The sequence below is a fragment of the Cololabis saira genome, chromosome 8 (assembly GCF_033807715.1).
Source record: "Cololabis saira isolate AMF1-May2022 chromosome 8, fColSai1.1, whole genome shotgun sequence".
NCBI classification, from domain to species: domain Eukaryota; kingdom Metazoa; phylum Chordata; class Actinopteri; order Beloniformes; family Belonidae; genus Cololabis; species Cololabis saira.
Genome location: NC_084594.1, coordinates 20,783,624 through 20,807,444, shown reverse-complemented (window position 1 = coordinate 20,807,444; position 23,821 = coordinate 20,783,624). Strand labels below are relative to the sequence as shown.

The window sequence follows — 23,821 nt, the reverse complement described above, 5'->3', positions numbered from 1 at the left end:
GCATCTCAGGGAGAAATGTAGAGCCTTACATGTGAGTCTTGTAACTGATAAGTATTGTCTTCTGTCAAAGAAATCATCTTGTTCTTCTTCAGCTTGTCCCTGGTGGCCTAACCGCACATTTCACTTTAACAATGGTGTCACTGTTTGTGGGATTCATGAAACAGAATATACTATACATATATATATATATATATATATATATATATATATATATATATATATATATATATATATATATATATATATATATATATATATATATATATATATATATATATGTATATTTTAAATAACACCAATACAATTCACCAGATATGCTAATGAATTAGATAAATTAAGCAAAGATGAGCATTTTTCAGCTATTGTGGTACATGGGGACATTATATCGTTCAGTTGTTAGGTATCATCCACTGCCCTGAAAAAAAAAGATTTAAATAATTTATGTTTTATTGGTCCATATACTGTATGTAATCAATGAGAAATAATTCAATATAGGCCTTCTGGAAAGCAGTGATGAGAAGTATGTATGCAACTTATACAAAACAATAACTTTTACAATAACCGGTATACATTCTTATAAACTCTTTGTGTGTGTAAGAGTACATATGCAATTTACAATTCTTGTGAATTGTGTACTAGTATAATCAGAAATGCCACCCTTAGAAATACCTTGAGCCATTCATTTTGAACAAGTGTCCTAAAGGCTTCATCGCCTTTCCTAATAACTGTTTAAAGTGTGAAACAAATTATGAGTTTGAGACACCAGTTGCTTTACACTTTATTGCTGATTTTTTGCAGCAAATGAATAGCGACAAATATAATGGCCTCTTACTGTGATTATGTTTTGTGAATGACAGTATTAGTGTAGACAACAGAGTAATAGTCGTATGCAAAAGAGCTTGCTGTGCTACAAAAATGAGGATATCAGTTGTCATGAGTGAATAAATTCATCTTAAGCATCGTTGTTAGATGAGAGTCACTCCATCCTGGTCGCTACTGTGTAAACAAACACATTTGTTTTCAGATTTCAGATTCACACCTGCAAACAAGTTTCCTCTTTACTCATCTCACATTGTGTTCACGCTTTGGAGGAAACTGGGGCACTCATGAGTTACCCACGCAGCTATGGCCTCATACCTGTACGCGTCATGCTTCACATCGACTTTACTTTTAAAGAGTCCACATCACCAACTAGATGTTGACACTCATTCATTTCTGCAGTTATGGCAAAGCAGGTCAATGATAAGCACATGTTGCTAATTTCCATGTTTAAAAGCCTGGAAGTGTGAAACGCGTCTGTTTTTCAACAGAATTGCATCAGCTATGCATCAGAGCCAGTACATGTCACAGGAACACCACAATTGATTTGTTGCGTGGCACCTAAGAACCATTGGTTCTGCAGCGAAAAAACTCAGCTGGCTCAGCATTTAAGAATATACCAGAGCAACATTGAGCAATGAATGGGAGGCTCTTTTTTTTTTTTTTTTTTTTTTCAAAATATAAGAATTGGCAGTGCATATTGGAGTCCTTTTGTGTGTAAGTCTGTATTTTCTTTTGCAGTATATTTAAAATAAAAATCTTAATGATAGTGAATCACAGCAGTGTTGTGTAAAAGTCCAAGATCATAAATACTCAGTCCACATGTACGCTGCAACATATGTGGATATATATTGTTATAATACACTGCTTGCTGTTCTCGGTGGACAGGACACTTGCAGCTCATTGTAACTGGCAGCAGCAGTGGGGACAGTCTTTGTGTTAAAGATGCCTGGTGAGACATCCTCATTAAAAAGGATAAAGCATCAATGGTTTGTACTGTGGAACCTGGAGAAATGCTTCATGGGTGCAAATATTGATTTTTATTCTTATTTTATTTTCTTCCCTCCCTCTGGGAAGGATGTTGTAGATCCATGTGGCTGAGCACTTCTTCTGATTAATGATCAAAGACAGAATCCACTAAGGTTCTCCCTCAGCGTGAGATACAGCTTATTGTTATTTTTAAGAGTTACGTGTGTTAATCTTGAATCAGAAAAATAGAATTTGATTTAAATATTTATACTGATATGACAAAAAGTTAAAAGTTTACAATACATTGTGTGGCACAAAGGCACTCAGGGGGAAAGAACTCTCCACGTTTGCATACTTGTTAGACTCAAGTGTTTGAAAGGCCATGCTTGCATGGAAGATAAGAAAATAATCAGTTTAACTAGACCCTCTCATTTTATAAACAGCCAGCATTTTTCTTGTGAAAATCTTTTGGAAAGTAAGAAAAAGCAACAACCAAATCAAGCCTTTAAGATTGATTTATTGTAGTTCAAACAAAATCATCGACTTCCAGCATGGTTCTGTTAATTCATATTCATTTTAAACATTGATTTTAACGCTATTTGTTGCATTAGTTCCCCCCAAATGAAATGTCTAGACTATGTTTAATCCTATAATGCCAGATGTATCATATTTGATCTGTGAATGAGACCTCTACCCCATCGTCAGAATAAAAGAAAACGTTTCTTACAATAAAGCAAAACATAAAATTACCATATGTCTTCATAATGATATGAGAAAAATGTTATTTAGAAACGATTAATGATTAAATTATTATTATTTTTTTTAAATTGTTTTAATTTGTAATAAACACTTCAAATACATTTCTGCCCTGAATCTTTAAAGAGACTAAAGTCATGATGACTGCAACAATTAATTTCCTTACGGGGATAAACAAAGTATTTTTGATGTTCTTTTTTTATTTTAATTTTTAAAAAAAAAAAAAAGGATTTTCTGTGTCTTGTTTCATATCATTTTTATTTGTTTTTAACGGTGAGGAGACTGGTGATGGGTTTGACGGTCCCACTGAGTTCGTCTTGCTGGCTCCTCACCTGCTTATGAGACAGACAAGAGCCTGTTTGGGAGATGATTGGTGGTGATTAACAAACGATGATCTCCCGCCTGCTCTCTACTCCACATCTTAACAGCTCTTAATGAGAAATCAAGCAAAATCTTTGGAGAAGCAGGATTGAAATAGTTGTATTTATGGAGCTATGAAGCCTGCGAGCCCTTGAGGACGTGTGGATAAGACGATTGGGGGGAGAAAAGGGTGAACACATGTGCTCGCTTGAATTCATATCGGTCCGTGTGGGCACGAGTGCGCCTGTGGGGATGCGTGTGTGTGTCACTGTTTAGCTGTAGAAATCGTGTTTGCCTTGTCACCAAGTGTGCAAGAAATGAAACAGTCCACAGTTCTGCATGTGAGCTGCTCAATTAGATTAGAGCAACAAATTGATTGTAAATGTGGAGTTGTCTCTTTCAGAAAATGCCAGTGAATGCGGAGGCGGGTGAGCGTGCGGGTGCCTAATTTGATCACTCAGCAGCTACTGCAGTCTGCATTACGGTAGCTGTTTCAGATTGGGATGATGTGCCAATAGGGTGAGCAAGAATAGAGAGGTGGAAGAAAGTTGGATCGCTGGAGATCACATGAATCCTTGGGATCATTTGAAGTTGCAGGATGACAGGCACTCCCTGAAGCTCACTGTGTAGTCAGAAAAAAGCCAGAAAGGTTTTTCCGATGCAAATTCAATGGCAGCAAAGGCTTTTTCAACTATAAAATTTTAATATTGAAATAACAGAACAAAAATGAGTTTGAAATAGGAAGTTAGGTTTTTCCCCTGATGGAAAAAAAAATTCTGCATAAGTTTGAAACATAAAAGGAAATACAGTTGGATTTCTTTTTCCTTTTGGTTTGAATCTAATAAATGTACTTCTTCCATGCATGATGCAAAGGGGTTTATCTGCAGCTTGATATTTTTAAGGACAGAAACTGCTTCTTAACAGATAAAGGGACAACTGGAAAAACTGTCACAGACACTGTTTTCATGCTAGCTGCATTGTATTTGTCATAATGCTCTTTGCCTTATAATGACAAACTAGTCACATTAACAGAAATCTTTTATCCTCTGCAATATTTTTCTCTACTGCATATATTTCTTTACTGCATTATTTTTCGGAGTATCCCTTGCCAAGTCTGTCATGTCACATCTATGTCTGTTGTCAACCTTGTGCACACACGGAACAAAAAAAGAAAATTCATCGCAACCTTTTTTCAAAACCAAGTCTTAAAAATCTCTATGACTCATTTTGAATTTTGTGAATCCTGCTGCTAAATGCTTACATCCTTCTTTTCTCCTCTTTTATTCTTTAATTCTTTATAAAAGGCAAATTATATCAGAGTGAGCTTGACATGAACATATGGATTAAACCGCTTCTTTAGTGGAATACAGATTGAACTCTATGACATTTACAGAGAGGAAGAGCTATGTATCATAGTGATAAAAGTCCTACCTGTCCCTTGTCCACTTCCGTTATCTCCATATTCACATTTGAGCCCAAATGACAAATTTGCATGGCTGAGACTCCCGTGGGCATCACATTGACAGCCCTCATTCCTGCACGGCCTATAGATCTCCTATATAGTGGGAGAAGCAGATTCCATCGTGGTTTATGTATTTCCTCATTCTTCATGGGTCTGTAGGAGCATTGGGATGGGAAGAAAATGGCACACGATACAGTAGAAGATGTGTGCGGTGTAAGAATGGTCTGTTAAGAGAAATATCTCTTTCTCTGTTTAGTTTTTCAAACTGAGCTTAATCAGATGGTGAAGGGCTGAGTGATAATGATGATGTCAAAGTAGGATTAATGCAATAAGCAATATTTATAGTTAATTCACGACCGAACTGAGAGATATTTGTTCTTAAATGCCATTCATCGGCTCTTGTGCATGCGGTTTGTATTCTGAGTACCTCTGTAATTCGTCACAGTGTTGCACGACTAGCAGAAAGAGCCTGTTCCTGAGAGGACAATAAAAGCAGTCGTGTGTGCTCTCTACTATCAAAGCCCAGGCGTGTTGTGGTCAGCAGTGTCATCCACCTGCAGTATACGGCTTAGCCAAGGACTTCAGAGGCTATATCAAACGGCAGCATCCCACCTATTCTCTTTTCATAACCTTTAAAGGACTTTTTTTCAATAAAAAGGTTTAGTTACAGAGCCTTAACAGGCACATAACTGTAGTGTGAAAGTAGGAGGTTGTCTAAATTGGCCTTTTTTAACTGGCAACCTATCATTTCTGTCAGAAGCACTTAGGTTTATTAAGTTTTAAAATGCTTGCTTTTATTTTTATGGAAACCAATTACTAGAGGAAATTTTGCTTACAATCCGTAATACATGAAAAAGATCTTCTGGACTATAGTAGGGATGCAGTAGTTGCTTGGATGATGCTTGAATAATATACACTGCTAGTTTGAAGGAAGAGGGCTACAACTTTGTTGGACCCATTTGCTGCTTTGATTACTGCAAATACTTGTGGAATCATTTTGATTTAGGCTTATTCAGTGTCAAAACATTTATTTCCTTTTAGAGTTGCTTCATAATTTGGCCAAAATCTTTTATTGGTGAAGGGAGAGTCTGGCTGTTGCATTAAGTTTGCATCTGTACATTAAAGATGCTCTCTGTGTAAATGATGTGTGATGCTCCCTGAATTCAATTCAATTCAATTTAATACGATGCGTGCGTGCGTGCGTGCGTGCGTGCGTGCGTGCGTGCGTGCGTGCGTGCGTGCGTGCGTGCGTGCGTGTTGGGAGAGGGTGTCTACATGATCCATGCCTCAGCAAGAAGGTTCCTAGTCAGCATTACCCTATTATCACACAGTCACATTTTTAACCAAAACAAAAAATTTGAAAAGTGATTTTATTTTCTCTTTCTCATCCGATGACCGACAGTAAAATTGCAAATCAGAGTGAGCCTAGAAAGTGGTAGACTTTGCATCTCTACAATATTGTTTGCTTTATTAATATAGAAATATACGCTACATTGGAACAAGCCAACAATATTGATAGTGTAGTCTTTGGGTATTTGTGGTTGGATTCATTTGGTGTCCCTGTGATTGGAACTGACAAGATGCTTTAAAATACACTAAGAGAGCCATGCAACAGGAATTTGCCCTGGGACACCATTCAGTTCATTTCTGAGATGTGTGCCAAAAAGAAGATAAACACTTGAATGTTCCTTTTAGAAGCCTGGCACTGATGTTAAATCATTTAAGCTGTGGGAGGCGAGTGGGAGAGAGGAGCGATTTTCCTCTGAAGGAGAGATTTGGTATTTTAACATTCAACATGCCACAGGTTATGGATCAGCAGTCAAAGGCACATCACTCGCCGCCCCCATCTACCCTGTCCCTTCCTTCATAGATTTCCCCGTACCAGTACAACCGCCGGATGAGTTCTGTATTGGCCTGTCTCTCCCTCCCACGCCCACTATCATTTTCTTGTTTGTCCACAGGGGCTGGGATTATTAAGAGTTAGGCGAAAGGTTAATTGTAGACAGAAATTATGTCAAAGTGTGGGGCTGAGCAAAACAGTGTGTAGACCCCTGAGAAAGGAATGATTAAATCAGATCTTTTCACATTTGATCCATCACTGATAACACAAGATTAACTTGCCCCACTCCCACCGCAAACCCACACATATAGCCATAAGATGGATCACCAGTTTAAATATGCCTACCAGCAGTATCCTCTAAAGAAGAAGAAGATTGGATGAAAGACATCTGATAAAGTATGAATGAGTGAACATCCCGAAGCACTGTGTATCTTGGGGTCATACGCAGTTTTATAATGCAGCTCACTTCCAGACCAGTATCTTACATGTATGACAATGTGAATTATTACTAAAGCAGTATGATGGTAAATGAAAATGCTGTGGACAAGCTTGCACATGGATATTTTACAGCTGATGAAAGGTTGGAGACAAATCTACCCCTCTGACTCTTCGTGCTTGTTCCTCTGTGAACTGAAGTGAACTCAGGACAGCCAACAGGGCAACTCAATTTATTAATGCCATTCAGTAAGCTGTCGCTCAGAGGAACGAGGAAGACCGGGTGTAAAATATCATAAACATTTTCATGGCACTGAGTGGTTTTCTGGGCTGGATGGCAGAGGGTGATGGGATGCAGCCGAGTGCAATGAAGAGTACCGTATGAGCAGAGGAGTGAAGATCGTTTATAGCCATGTAAACCCCTAGACCACTTGGCATTTTTTCTCTCTGGTCTTGAATATGTGTATTAATAGATTCAAATATGTAGGGTTTATGGCATTTAACCTCACCTACTGCACTGAGTCCTGAATGAGCAGAGACAGTTTCCACCTGGACTACATATCGACGTTTCATCCATGGGCCGTTCCATCTACATGTGGCATCGAGACTTTGTTTCTATCTTTGTTCTTACATTGGAGTTTTCAAAAAAACAAGTCTTTGAATCAATGTGTAATTTTATTATATGACAATGCAGTTGTGTAAAAGTTATATCCTCCACTTTTATTCCTATTTTTTATGTGTAAAAATACATTAACACTCTTGTGACCGCACAACAACAATACATTATTATTACATAGTTATTATTTATTTAACAAAAATGAAGGCCAGAAGATAAAAAATAAAGGGGTATTTGGACCAAGTAGCAGTTCCCTGAGAGTTATGGGTAACCAGATGTTCATTGAAAGACCATACCTTCGTCACCTTCCTCTTGTTGCATCCACTAAAGGCTGAAGAGATAATGGCCAGCTGGTGAATGGTACCAGTTACTATCATGTTATCATTACACTGTCTAGTCAGGCTCCATTCATGTGGGCTTGGTTTAGATGTTTTCAGTAATTAGCAGTCCTTAATTAATGTTAAGGACTGTTTTTGGAGGACATTTTAATTATTTATTTATTTTATTTGTTTATAACTGCAGCTCCAGATTTTGGGTTTATATGTTGAGTCAACTTCTCTGCACTTCACTTCACATTGGGAATTCTTCCACTCTGAAGCACGAGCTGTAAAAAAAAAAAAAACCCACAAAAGGAGTTATGTGAACTCTGGCTAGCTGCAGTTACAATGGATATGTGTAAAAAAAGATACTGATTTTACCCTGTAACTATAACAACCATGGAAAGATTGCCATGGTCTGAAATGACCCAAGGAAAGTCCAGCTTGTTTAGTTTGTTAATATTGGAACTTGCAGTCCGGATCCTCCTTTGACTACAATTAGTCCACAATCACTATTTCCAAATTGTTTATAGTTTTACTGCTTTATGTGGATAACAGGGAGCAAATTTACATTTTCTTTTCTTCCAAAACTGATTTGCATATGTCCTCATTTTCAAAGTTTTCTCTGCCCATCGGCAGCTGGAGTATATGTGTTTACTTGTGCTTTTGCTGATGTTCCCTCATAATAATGTAGAGATTCAAATGGGTTATTATGCTTAAATCTTTCTCTTAAGTTTTTCCTGTTTAAACAATGCCAGATAGGGACTTAGCATTTACCTATATTTCTCCAATGTCTCCCTTCACAATTTTTATTTTAAATGCTACTATCAGTAAACATTAAATATGCATTGAACACACAGATGATTGGGAAAGTTTTTGAAAACAACTGAATTTAATTTACCATTCAAATAATATTTGAAGAGGTTCACTTAATTTAAAAGTATTATTTTGACTGGGTTCTCCTAGTTTATGTTTTGTGTCATATAAGAGTTTAAGGACCATTATATTAGTATGACAGGTGAAGAACTGATTTTTAGTATTCATCCATTTACCTAAAAAAATACATACATTTGGGGCTAATTATAATCCCCTTAAAAGTCAAATTTGCATGGCTTTGGGCTACAAAAAAACATTTCTAAATGTTTGCTTGATGTGAAATGTTAGTGCAATCTTAAATGCACTCATTTCTGTCTTGAGGGCTGCTGAAAATCATTAAACACATAATTAAGTAATAATGAATTGCCCTTTTTTCAGATAGAAAGAAAACATAAAGTTGCCCATCATTTAAAAATGAGAGGCTGAAAATAAGGTAGGCATTTCAACACCCTTGTGGCATTTGTACTTGTATTGCTCTTTTGAGATGACTCCCATGCTTCATAGGACATTTGGCAGACACTCTGCACTTCCCCCATATATTCTGCAATCTCTAAGATTATCAAAGTATCAGGTCTCCATGGAAAACAGAAAGGGGCTCTTTAACGGAGGTAGTTGCCCTAGCAACAGGCTCAGTTAAGTCCGCTGCCCTCAGAAGTAGTGGTACAGACTGACTGAACTTCATAAATGGAAGATGGCAGACAGTTGACAGAATGGAGTACCCACCAGTCTCGACCCGGAAAGACAACCGGGGATGAGCTCAGCGTGAAATATCCTATAGTTCAGATCTTAAGATGATGAACTGACAGTGGTACATGTTTGTTCCTTGACATTTCTGAAGTGCATTCCTGCAGTTTCAGGTCCTTGCTTCCTTTTGTTTCTGTTCTTCATTTTTCTCTCATTCCCTTGACTGAGCTTTCACTAAAAACTGTTTACTGCAGTACTTTAACAATGACTTGCTTGTCAGTATCACAAATACCTTTAACTTACAACCAACAATCAAACAGACTTCTGTTTGATTGCATCTGCAGGTTTCTCTCTAGCCTTATAATATATTGTTGCAATATGATTAATTAGAAAACCCTTGTGTCCAAAACTTAATGTTTTCATGCAGGCAGTCAAGCGTAGAAGGAGGGAGAGTAAACAGATGGATTTTTCCTGTTTGGAGCATCCAAAGTCAGGGTGACGGACTGTGTTTATCCAACTGATGAAGGCTGACGGTACTTGTCCACTAATTTTGACCTGAACATTCTTATATGGGGCAGGCCTCCGGGCTGTTGATGTCTTGGCTGTGAAGACTTGTTTCCCTGACACTGACCACATTTCTACAGGGACCATACAATCCAATTACTTTGGTGACAAGTTAGGAAAGTGAAAATGCTATCAATATAAAATGAAATGGTGTGTGGAATTAATAGGGAAAAACATCCTTTTTTTCACAGCTTGTCATTGTCATTGGTTAGCTCTGTTACCTCGCCTTAAGATAAAGGTTATTACCGTACTTTAGCAAACTAGTCCTTTATCAAGAAGGAGTACCAATTAATTTTGAAGTTTTAACCAACGCAGCAGGGAATATTGGAGATAAATCTTTCTTTTTTTTTACAAATCCAAAAAAATAAAACAGCATCTGTATTGTGTCAGATGGATGGATAGTTGTATAGATGGATATTGTAGCTGGAGAGACTTTATTGATCTCAAGCTGGGAGATTCCTGAATTCATACATACATACATACAGTAAAAAAAAACAGTGGATGTTATAAAAAATGAAAAAGTGGGATGTTGACAGTAGACTGACTGCTGAAAGACAATCTGGGCTGGAAGACAGTAATGGAGAGAAGGAATAATCACACTGAAGCAGGGCTGTGATCTAACACAGGCTTTCTGTGTTGAGTATTTTCTTCGTTTTTTTAGATCAGTGATATGTGGCCAAATTTGATGAAGTTCAGGAGGAAAAACTGGTCCAGCAGGCACCATGATAGGCACAGAATACAGTAGTGGATAAACAAAACCAATTACCTGGTAATATAATATATATAATCATTACAAGAATTATATTTTTTCATAGATCTGGGAGGTAAATTAAACATATTTTACGTGTATGATTATTAGAAATGAAACTGAGGTCACTGCCAGACCCTTCTTGATAAGTGTTACAATTCAGAAATCTGGCTCGATTTTCAATCAGTATCCTCTTTGTCCAATGTCCTTTTAGTAGGTGCACAGAAGTTGATCACATTACATAACCTTCATCCATTTACTTTTTGATTGCCATGATTATCAAAGCAGCAGGTGTTTCCAATGCAAAAGCTGATCTTTGAAACTATATAATTTACTCAGGCAGATGGAAAAGGGGTCAGCAGTGTCACTGAGTAGATGCCCTGGAGTTGCCAGAAGTAGCGGTGTGAAATCTTTTTGAATTTTCTTCAGTTTAAAATTACAAGAAGTGTAGGATGTTTGGGTTTTTTTCTTGGACTACCCAATTCAAATCCCCTCGCATTAGCTCAGTGGGAGTAAGTCTTGACTTTTGACTATAACCCCCCACTTTCTTCTTCTTTTCAGCCATTTCATAGTTGATTGATCAGCATGATAAAGATAACTATACTTTTGTAACATGACTTTTTCAACTCTCGAACAGATTTCTTCACATCATCTTCAAGCAGTCTTTATTATTATGCAGAAATCTTTTTTTTTTCTTGGTAGGATTCCAGGAACAGAAATAACATAATAAAGAGTAAAGAGATAACAGACTGGAAATAAAAGAATTAAAGCATCAGAAGAACCACTAACTAAGAAAAACAAGCAGTGATTAAATTGCCATGATTTGGAGGCTGGTATCAGAAAACAAAGTGGGCAATGGAAATAGAGACTTTTTCACAATTACTGCTTTGTTTCCCCATTGTTTAGATGGAAACGGTGGCGATTTAACATTTTAAAAAGATTGCAAAATAACTCGTTCAGTGACCTTTTAATTTAGAAAATGCATTGTCTTCATAAAGACAGGAGACTAAATCAAATTACAGCCAAAAAATCATACAGATTGGTGGAAGAGTGTCATCTTTTGGAGTAATTTCTGTTCAGTGTTTTTCTGTAAAAGTTATATTATTATATCAGACCTAAAATTTTAGGGCTTAGAAATTCCTTCAACATGAGATTATGGTTCAAACTGGTGTTTGTGTTAATCATTGCACCAAACCTAAAAGAATGAGACAACACCAGGTTGAGTTGCAATGTTTATCTCTCATTTCTCTCTTGGTCTGTAATGCAATAGTTATTTTTTTCCAATTTAACATCTGACATATCAGCACTGCATAACTCACTGCTGTTTTATCAGAGCTATATGTAACTTATTTCTAGCTTCCATTTTTTTTCCCCCCTCATTTCTGCTCCTTCTGACTCAAGTTTCTTTTTCCACTGTTTCCATAAAACACAATCATTAGAGCAGGAGTAAGCTGCGAGTAGTAGGGGGCATTCAGATAGGATCTCTGTCAGGAGAGGTGATAGTTAATTGTACCCATTAGGCTGCCGTCGTGCCATGCTGATAGAGCTCTAATAGTGGGTGGCTTGTGGCTTAAACATGGCTCTTGCCCTGTGGACAGCAGCAGGGGCAATGGGGACTTGAACCCAGACGCAACAGTTCTGTCTTGGAGTTGACGTTGGATCATCCCTCCCCTGTGTTTTTCCCTGGTATTTGGGGGAGGATGCTAAAACAAATTGTTATCCTTGTTACCATTTAAAGCATACAATTTGTCTTAGGATTAGTTTCAGTTTCCTGTTTTGTTCTTTCTATTCCACTTGATTGGCCACTGATTGTGGCCACGGAAGTGAAGTTTATTTGTCCTCTTCACCACTGTTCTCCTTTATCTCAGGTGCAGTTTGTTGGTGTTAATTGAAATACTTATACAGAGTTAAATTCTTATGAACTACTGAGTCGTGCCATAATGAGATGGCTCTGTAGCTTTGAGGACTGTTTACTGTGTTGGTGCATTTGCTCATTCAGAAATGTTAAGGGTATGTGCAGCAGAAAGAAATCCCATATAGAGGTGATACTTTCAACAAAGAGTTTTACATGACCCATCCGTATAGCATGGCTTACAGAAGCCTGGAGCCCTATAATGTAAAATATTACCAGACAGGGGCAGCACAGTTGGCACTGTTGCCTCACAGCAAGAAGGTTTCTGTGTGGTGTTCACGTGTTTTCCCTGTGCATGCATGAGTTTTCTCTGGGTACTCTTAAAAAACATAAATACCATCTTAATTGGTGATCCTACATTACCTGTGAATGTGAGCGTGTAGGAGTGTTTATGTGAATGTGGCCCTGCGATGGAATGGCCACCTGTTCAGAGTGTATTTTCACCCAAAGAGAGCTGGAATACACTGAAAAAAATAAATCTAAGCGCATGTAAATATAACATATTTAAATCTGTGATATTAACAATTAAAAATGAAGTTTGTTGCTTTACGTGAATACATCTAGTTTTGAACTTAATCTGCATTTGTTCAAAAAACAAGACATTGTGCATTTTTTCCTTAACAAGCAGTATTTATGTAATCCCAGGCAATCTTTCTCACTTACACACAAACAACAAGCAATGATCTTGTTGTATTTACTTTTCCTTTAACAATTTTAATCTATTGGGCAGATTGACCAACGTTTAGATGAAACATGCTTTATTTAAGTAGAACAACCAAAGTAAGAAATATCTTGCTTGATCTACTTTTGAAAAATGAAGGCAACTTTTTCGCATGAGATTTTTATGTAGATCAAGAAAGACTAGTCTTTGTATAAACTACTTAATTTTTAGTACGTACAAAATTCATTTGCAAGTAAAGTCAACTTAATTTTGATAAATAAAGTCAACTTAACACAATTAAGTTGACTGTACTTGCAAAATGTATTATGTACATACAAAAAATTAAGTAGTTTATACAAAGACTAGTCTTTCTTGATCTACATAATAATCTCATGCAAAAAGTTGCCTTCATTTTTTTTAAGTAGATCAAGCACAATATTTGTACCAGTTTAGGCTCCAGCATACCCCCGTGACCCTGACTAGGAATGAGCTGGTTCAGATAAAAGATGATGGATTATCAGTTTGTTTTTAATGAATACAATGATCTGCTAAGGATGGGTACCTGTGGTTTATCCATAGAGTTAGCAGAACCGCAGTTTGAAGCAGATAGCTGCCCCGAGTCTGATTCTGCTCGAGGTATCTTCCTCTTAAAATGGAGTTGTCCTCTCAACTATTATCCGTCACCTTGTGCATGCTCAGGACAAGCCATTGATTCACATTACAGAATCCATGGGCTCTATTGGTTTCTTTGGATAGGCTACTCCTTATGGGTTAGCTATTACGAATAAAGATATATTCAGCTGCCTGATTGTAAGCGTACTGAATTGGAATGAGTTTAACTGAACTTTTATTGAAGGAGTTTACTTTCTCTGTAAAGTACCTGGAATAGGTTTTTGTTGACAGTTGGTGGTTCTTGAATTAACTCAAGTGAATTGAATGATAATGCCTGATGGCTCATTTCTAAGTCTACCAGACCATGCAGGACTGTATTTCATGAAGAATAGTAGATAAAAATGAATCCTGGTCAGCAGAATTCTGGTTCTCTGTTGTGATCATACAGTAAATGTTGTTGTCTGGAGCTAATAATTTGAATCCCCCATTACTCTCTCATATCTGTAGAGGCCTTTGTCATAATGGGCCCTGTTTGTCATTTCAGACTTTTGCCAAATCTCACAAAACACTGGAAGAAACTCATTATAGCCGCATGAATCACGTCAGCAGCACATTAATCGCTCATTTTTCTATCTTCGCCTAAAACTTTTTTTTCCTGCGAGAGCTTTCATAACTTGTAATTGCGTCCAGGCAGAATGTGTGTATATAAATTGATTGGCTGTGCGTATCTGCGAAAGGCTAACACAGGGGAAAATTCACAATTCTAATCATCACAATCACGTTTGGTGTTTTTGTGAGCGTCATTATATGGCTAAAACTTTTTTTTTTCTTAATTCTGTTACCCCTCTCTAACCCCTCTTTACTTTACATTTCAAAAAACTATTTGCAAAAGAAAAATCCTTGTTGGACTGTATAAACCCAGATTTGCTTGTGTAAACAGGCTTGCAGCCGTGTGGAGCGACCTATGTGGCATACACTTGAGTTGCTCCGTACGTGAGAGGCCAGTGGGAGAAGAGAGTCCGCTCTCCATTCATTTCACATCCCCGTCTTCCTAATTGTATCTCATTGGAATAGAGATGTGACTATCGCTAACATTAGACTATCAGATTAAGATCTCACTTAGACAAGGGAATCAGACAGCATGTATAAAATTAATCACTATTCATGTATGCATTTCCATATCTTGTCCCCCCTTCAACAGTTGACTGAAATTTGAAGCTTTAATGTCTGGGACTAATTGACTGTAAACTTCTCCAATGGTTTTCTTAATGGTCTCATACTTTCTCTGGATTTTCTTTTCTTTCTTTTTTTCCCAGAGAAAATTGCAGGCAGTGTAAAGCCACTGCTTTCTTTTTGTGGATCTGCTTACTTGAGGACCCTGGGGCATATTGACTCTGCTCCAAAATGGTTGTTTTCAAACTTTGTTTTGACCACACAAACCTTTCTCTGGGACTGGTTTCCTTCAGCCCTATGCATTTTTATGTCCGGCACCAGGGACTGATAAAGTTCTGAGGAGATACTTCACCCTCACTGGCCCTGGTTGGGGAGTAGTATATTTGATAATTTCAGCATGTGTGCACTTGCACTATGCAATTAAGGGAGTCAACTAATCAGTCAATTATTATTTTTTCAAGTAACTGATTAGTAAATAGCAATTTCTGGCATGAGCACCACAGGTCTCGATGTAGTACGTGTAACCATGAAATTACAGCTGCCGTTGTGCATTGCAATAACAAATGAACTTCCACCTCTGAATGGGAAAAACATGATTGCCCATCAGATTTATGTGTTTTTACGACTGCTTGATGTTGTAATGTCCGTTTCAATGAATTTTCATAATCAGCATGACTGAGCTATCAGTAAGCGACTAACTCGGATTACTGTAATGCTTGATGTGACAATAAACTTACCTGATGGTACCCAACATCAGATCTGCAGATCTGGTAATTGGTCTGAAATTAGCACTACTTAACTTCACAAGCTATTTAGCACAAGACTTTAAGTTATGAAGATATGATTCTACTAGCAAATAGTCAATGCAGATGCAAACCTTTAGCATCAGTTTACTAACCGTTTGGTAAACATGGTGAAACTGAACTGTCACGTCATTATCCAACGCAACTTTCTTAAGTTCTGTACTTAAAACTGTGCAGGAAATCACAAGTTATAATATTCGGTCTGATGTTTTTTTTTTTATTAACATACAGTGCAAACACTGACAAAAGAGAACATCAGTGTGTGTGTGTGTGTGTGTGTGTGTGTGTGCGTGCCGTGTGTGAGTGTAAATAAGATGATGAAAATAGATACATAAATTGAGAATATTAATTCGAGAGTAAACAAATAAATAATTATCATATAGAGTGGTGTAGCATGATATCATATAAATATAGCATAATAAATATAGTAAGATCCTAATATAACATAATTTTTATAAAATATTATAACATATAACCAAATTATATCACCATACCATTATATATAACAATATAATACTGTAGTTTAACATCCCATGAGATTTCATAACTTAATATAATAATATGAAACAATATATCATGATAATGCCAGAAATAATTATTAGAGTTAGAATTGGTCATTTATGTTTTGCAATGGGGGGTGAGGTCAGACCGGGGCGTCAGGGAAGCGAGCAGGACGCCCCCACCAGACTCCAGTTGCCCGACCTGGAGCCCCAGCGGGAGGCAAGTAGGAGTAGAGAAGTATTCGGTCTGATGTTAATGTGATGATCAGCATTTAATGTTGTCACTTTTAGTATTTGTACATCCAGCAACATTATGCAATGTTGATATTTTGTATAGCTGCTATAAGAAATTGTATATGAGTTGCGAACATTCAAATAGCAACGTATTTAGATTTAGTCATGAAAATACAATTTATTTACTGACACTCTTGTTAATTGAGAGCAGGTAAACGCTGAACATTGCCTAGTGGGAATTGAGAATTGTTTAGGTTTGTTTTTTTTTCATATTGTCTAAGCAGATTTAATAATCTAAATCCTAAAGTAATGTGGTGTTAGGTGGTTTTATTTATGCAAACACAAAACTGACCATTTTTAAGTAATACATTGGTTCCCTTGTTCCTGTCCCCACTATCAAAGGTCAGCAGTATTAAATGCTATATATGGATAGCAACACAAATTTTTTTTTTGTAGTTAACTGACCCGTTTTCTCTTTCCCCCCCCTTTTTTTTAATATTGTATTGCACTTCCAAATGCATAATCTTAGAGAAAGGAAACGGGCATATATGGGAGACTTTCTTTGTTCACTGCTGGGAGCTTGTTGCTCATATTGCCTCTCACCTTGTGCAGGCACACCAGATCAATTGTAGAGAACCTCTGGAGACCACAGCAGCTGCTGACAGAGACACTACACTTGTAGCTCATCAAGTGTTTGTTCATATTGATTGCAAAGGTGCACAGAGAGGTTGCAACAGATCACTCTGCATTCTGTTTTCTAGGCCCAAGTCTCTACAGCAACGCCATTTTCAGCCCTCAGACCTCGGCTACCTTCAGCCACCCATCTAGAGACTTTTTCCACTTGGGCATGGAAGCAAGAGGGTGATGAAGGAGGCCTGGGCATGCTGAGAGGGATGCTGAAAATATCAATATTACAGCCATGAAGACAATGCTCTGTTCCGGGGAGGTGTGTGACCATAAGGGACAGGCTGAATTGGACACCTCTGTTGAGGTGTGAAGTAGAGTTTTTGTCCTTTTCCAGAGAGGAAAGAAGGAGGAGGTTATGGTGGGTGTGAGTCTGCCGGGCTCTATGGCTGTAATAGTGGAGTTGAAGTAAATAGACAAGAGATAAGGGAGAACTCAAGAGACTGTCACCAATTGTCACCACAAGCCACCAAGCTTTGTGTTAATTTTCCTTTTTTGTGCGCCGGAAATCAAGGTGAGAAATCTCCCGCTTTTAAAAATAGATCCGTGTGCCTGTGTGGGAGGTTGTGTGGGTAACTACAAGAAATGTATGACCCCTGTTGTGTGTCTTAATCTCCTCGTCATTTCAACAAAACTTATAAATTATATCCCTCTGTCTTTCAGATCACTTTTACATTCATTCAGACACGTACACAACAACATGGTTCACAAATCATTATCCGGAGAGAAACCCACTCAGAAGCTGCCAGTAGCTTTTATTAGCTGTGATAAAATTGTGGTGAAGGGCAGCTCGACTTAAAGTTTTATCAGTAGTAATATTGCAGATATAAACTATTATGCAGCTTCAGTAGTGCTGCTGTTTGGTAATATTTATCGTTTTATTTTACCTTGTGATCACTCGGAAGTAGCAGGTGCTACAAACAACAGAAATACCACCACACACATTTCAGTAGTAAATGTAGTAATGGCAGGATAAGTAATAGAATTAAAAATAGTGCAGATTTGTTTTAGTGCTGAAACAGCAGATATTTTCTCCCAACTCAGTCATACAACTTTCCAATTCAATACAATTCAGTAATACTCTATTGATCCCCAAGTATCCAAAGGTGGTGTTGCACTAAATTTAAGCATAAAAAAATGTGAACTGTAAAGAAAATATAGCTTGAGTGATAAAGTCTTTGACAGACACTTTCCTGTGGTGTGTGGTACAAAAGTCAGGATGTGAGCCTGGTTGTTTTCAAAACCATTTATAATATATTATGTCAGTCGTACACCTTTTAGGTAGTGATGCACCGAAATGAAAATTTGTGGCCGAAACCGAAACTGAAAATAATAATAAACACTTGGCCGAATACCGAACAATACCAAACATGGTTCTTCAGCAGTTTTTCATTTATTTTGCCAATTTTTTCACCATTGCATAAATCAAATACATTTGATTTAGGCATGCTTTTAAAAGAAAAAAATCTTTTACAAAATTACAAGGTAGAAAATATTTATTGAACATAAAAAAATGACAATTTTTTAATTTCCCAGCATTATGTTGTTTTGGTTCCACCTCCTGGTGAATGTTAGGTAAAATTCTTATGGGGTTAGTTTTTGGTTGGCCAACGATTTTATGTAGTGCGCAACGTTACGGGACGGAGCGGCCAGTCTATTTCCTTATATTACAACGCCGTTATTAAATGTTCGTTTTTTTTCCCCACTTATTCCACCGAACACCGAAAGTGTTTTTTTTGCCATTTTCGGCCGAACAATTTCGGTTACCGAACAATCGGTGCATCACTACTTTTAGGTATTTTCTTACATACTGTGGATTTCACAGTTTTTCACATGCTACATACTGCATTTTTTTCTAATTCAGTACTTACCAGTGGTACAGTATGAAGTTTAACAACAGCCCATATGTTGAGCAGCTCAGAGGGTTAAGTGCATTATTCATCGGTCTTATCCTTGCTAAAAACACATTCGTAAATGCTCACAAGGGTATTTCTCTACGGGTGAATACTGCTCTGTGTGCTCACGGGGCAGAAAAGCTTAATTGTCTTGATAGTTTTCTACCGGCACATACTATCATTTGGACTCAGTCCATGTTTAAAAGCCCACTATCTTCTATGCACACTCTGACTTTTCTTGTATGAGGATTTTGAGGCTAATGAAAAGCCATAGTAAATGCAATAGTAAAAATAAGTATCTAGCAGTGCTCTCGTGTTCAAATATGCTGACCTCTTGCTCCAGAAACAACATGATGTTGAAGGCCAAATGCCAAACTTGAGTTTCACAAACTAAAAGGTGACACCACTGGAAAAGGATCCTTGTATGATATATACAATGTCAGATTTCCTCACGTCTAACTCTTCAGACGTGCTGTGTTGTATAGTCTCTGTGACGTTACAAGGTCGTTTATGGAGACATGAAGCCGATTCAAATTATTGAAGAGGAGTTAATTTCTAAAATGCCCTACAACTCAATGTCAAGTCTTCATCCAGCTTACAGTGCAGTTCATTGTAGTTGTAGGTTATCGCTGTGAATGCAGGCTATTTTGATCTCACAGGAATTACAGGGAACATGTTCTCTGGACACGTACAGTTTAAATTTCATCTCTATATCGCAACAAATGATGGAGTGCTTCTGAAAATATACATATAAGAGTAAGGTAAACATGTCTCTCCGGTTCAGATGGCTCTCCAGTCAGACGTCTTAATATTTGTGTTTTTTTTTCAACTTTGTGAGGTTTCTCAGTGTAGCCTGTCTTTTTATTCTGACTAGCTGACAGAGATTTCAGATTTCTTTTGACGGAAAACAAGCCTTGATGTTGTATCTTAAAGTCCTACTGTTTGTAGCAGTAAATTCATCAGAGGACATAATATTTTAATACATGAAAGGCATTACAGCGCTCGTGGTTATAAATTAAGCCTTAGCGGTTTCAGTATCTACGTTTACTTTTCACTAAGTGATATTTGAATGAGAGGAAGGTAACAGAATAGTGACAGAATAGCTGCCAGAGAGGTCAAAGACATGGGAAAAACCTCACAAGACCCTTCCCCATTTTCTGTCTGCATTCCCCAATCTAATGAATCAATATGATGATAATAATAATAATAATAAATTAATCAAGATAATTAACTGTTTATTAATCCGTCCATTCTCTATACCTGTGTATTCCTGTTCAGGGTCATGTCCAGTGTATCCCAGGTCTCTTCAGGCAGGAGGATCCAGGTCACCAGTCCATCACAGGCTCACATACAGACAAACCTGTTGGAAGAGTCGTCAGTGACCTGACATACATGTTTTTAGACTGTGGGAGGAAACCATGGTACATGCATAATGAGTTTCCAAACAGATCTCTGAATTTGCTTCATTTGGACCTAATGCTTTAACTGATATGAGTGAAATCTGAGTAATAACTGTTATGACTGTGAAGATTAAGATAAACTGCTTTTGCATAGCTGAGAGTGGGATTAATCATAAGACGTTTTCTTCTCTCATTGAAAAGTGCATTTAGAAACAAACTCCTCATAACTGTGAGATAATTAATAAGAAGAATTATTTTCTATTATTGTTAGTTTTTGTTTTACAGAAACTTAGTGTTACGAAAAGATGACTGACTGTGGAATAATAATTATTAGTGAAGCCGATGCCCCCCCCCCCCCCGGTTTTTCACTACAATTTTCACTACAATATTTAACCGGAAAGAGGTTTCAGTTCTGAGTGAATATGTTTGACTGGTATGATCATAATTGTTGATTTTCCTCCGAGACAGCAGGCAAGTACTGACTGACCTGTTTTTAAACTATCCTGCTTCATCCGTCTCTCTGTTTTGCAGGAGTGTGTATTTCAATAACACACACACACACACACACACACACACACACACACACACACACACACACACACACACACACACACACACACACACACACACACACACACACACACACACACACAAGTTTAGTACAGATTGACACCATGACCCGCTGCAGGTAAAATATGGCACATTTTCACGCAGAGCACACTGTGGAAGAGACTGAAATAAGGCAGGAAACAGAACAACTTGCTTGTCTTATAATTAAACCTTTCAACCAGGAATGAGTTGTGATTGTGATGAGGTGATTAATCTGTCAGCTACTTCTCGATTCATTTCCTCAGTGAGAGGAGATATGGATTACTGCTCCGTGAGACATACCTTCTAGACACGAGATCTGTTTTATTCTGCATATCATTAGTTAACAATAAACAGTATTTTATTAAGTCACACGAAGCAGCAACAATGTTTACGTGCACAGAGAGAAGACGTGTGTAGCTTGTAATAGAAAACAGTTCAGTTTGCTTCATTTTAGAGAGGTTTACATTAATCTGAGTGACAGACTTGAGAAGTGTTCATTAAAAATAAACTTTGAATCTTTTCTTGTGAGAGACGACAGCTTAAAATGCAATAAGTTTAATTTCTTCCTTTTTTTGGGTGGGGGTTAATGGTACTTTGATTTAATGAAGGAGCATATTAAATCATCTTATCCACAAGGGGCATTGGATTTATTTTTTAATTTTGTCTATTTTATTGTATCAAATTGAGATAGAGATTGGTAAGGGTTAAAGGCTTGGTGTAATCTCTTAAAACCACTAACCAGATTTAACATTTTCTAAAACAAATACAACACAAGTACCAAGCAAAGGATTTTCAGTGCTTTCACTAACCTACGTAATTGAAAATATAATTAAATACAGCGTTCAGTACCAACAATACACTGCAAATAAAGTATTGGGAGAAGCAGAAACTGAGGCATTTCTAGATCGTACTTGTGATGCTGTTCTAGAAGGTTCTGCTATCAGTAGATGAATCAGGTCCTGCTCAGTCTTTCAGGATTGGGAGTAAAAGGATGCATCTGTCAAAGGTCCAGTCTTAACAGGCAAAGAAGGAGCAGATGATGGCTCAGTAAAACAGCAGTTCTAATGTGTAGTGGCGGTTGTGAAGGTGCCATCATTTCACCTTTCTGACGAGGCACCTGCACACCTGTAGAGATGGAACTGCTTGCACCCTCTTCTTTACACCTCTTTCCAGTTTTATAACACATCTGTTGCTGCGCAACTGACAGCCAGAGGAGGGGGCATTGCAAACGATTTTTAAGCCCATGCTGCCATTTGGGAGGCCGAGAAATGCAGCTCTAAACATAAGTTAAGAAGATATCCGTCGAGCGCAGTGGTCGACTTCATGTCCTTCTCGTGTCTGGAACAAGCAATGCAAAAACAAACAACTTGAAAAATACGCCAGGGAATTGAAAAACAAACACTCTTCACCTTTTCTTCTGACTTGCTTACAGATGAAGGTGTGTTGGAATTTTTTTTTTCCTCCTTGGACTGTTTTTCTTTTCTTTTGACCAAATTCTTTTTCTCTGTCCACTCTCCTCCCCAGGTCTCTGCAATCGCTTTTGAACTATTTGAAATCACCAAGTAAAATTCTGCAAGACTAATGTGCTCTTTATATTAGATATAGTATACTATTTATAAACTCTCCACTTTTTACACATACAGTACCACTGAAGAGTATGTGCAAATGTTGACTCTTAGATGTGGGTGGAAATGCATCTTTAATGGACTCCCATGGGAGGGAAATTATTGGATATTAATGTATAAAAAAATGAGTGTTATGTCGGTCATATAGACATTTCACATCTTGCTCCAAGCTTCTCTAAGACACATTGATCCTCTCTGTAGTGAACCCTTTGCCCTTTTGTATTGATCAGATATTGCATTTGATATGAGAAGTATTAACAGAGGAGAATTAAGTGTTAATGATTTTTTTCTGCCTTTGACTGTTGGTGGTGGCATGCCCCTGGAGAACTGCCAATTTTATTAACTTTGCAAATCTGTTATGTTGTGTAACTGATACTCAGGGATGACCTCATCTTCACGATATCTGTAGAATACACTGATCAACTTTGTGAGACCAGTTTCCTGGAGTGTCTGGTCCCAGGATGTCAACAGTAGATCCTTTGGGCCCTGTGGGCTGAGGTTTGGGGTCTCTCTGGGTTGGGATTGCACTCTAAAAATACCATCGGGTCCCATCAGATTGGGATGTTTGGAGACCAAATGAATACATCAGACTCTTTGGTGTGCTTTTTGAGCACTTCTTAAAGAGGAGCCCAGCGGAGGCAGATACCGGTGCGTCTGATTGTTCTGCAAAAATCTTTAAGGATGTGGCAATGCCAGGATACAGGTTTTCCCTGCAGAACTTTGCATTTATAAAAGACGAACTGTGTTTGCACACGTTAACGCTCAGTGGTCAGAATGTTATTGCTGATTGGTGTAAATTCGGTGTGTTTGTAATGATATTGACAATGATACCATGCCATACATTTTACTAACCAATTTTGTGTCTTTTTCTTCTTGTGTTTGAACAGGAAAGGAAGCTATGTGCCTTCCCAAGTATTGAAATCTGCAATTCAGATGTCATCAAATATATGGTCCCACTGTCTCATCAGACAGACTTCTTTGTGCCAGAAATGAAAGAGGAGCCCAAAACAGATGTGAAAGAAGATGACTCTGATGAGGACAGAGGAACTGACATCACAGGTAACACAACAAGGATTGATAACAGAAAATGTCCATGTGTTTTAAATACGTTTAGAAAGGGGTAAGAAGAAAAACTTGCCATCTAAAAATGTTGTTTTTGCTGACCTCCAGTGGTTTAACTTTTCACCTGGTTGCGGTGATGTACGGCTGTACGTGAGATGCTAGACTTCTGACCACACCCAAACACACCTGATCACTGTCAACTCTTCAATTCTTTAAAAAATCC

The 23,821-nt window shown here is 37.7% G+C and overlaps 1 protein-coding gene across 1 annotated transcript in view; it reads left to right on the top strand.

The window, feature by feature from the left end:
• tex264a (testis expressed 264, ER-phagy receptor a) overlaps positions 1-23,821 on the top strand; it is a 69,910-nt gene that overhangs the window by 33,771 nt on the left and 12,318 nt on the right. The window contains exon 3 of the mRNA XM_061728503.1: positions 23,424-23,595. Within this exon, the coding sequence (XP_061584487.1) occupies positions 23,424-23,595 (172 nt within the window). The remainder of the gene's footprint in view (positions 1-23,423; positions 23,596-23,821) is intronic.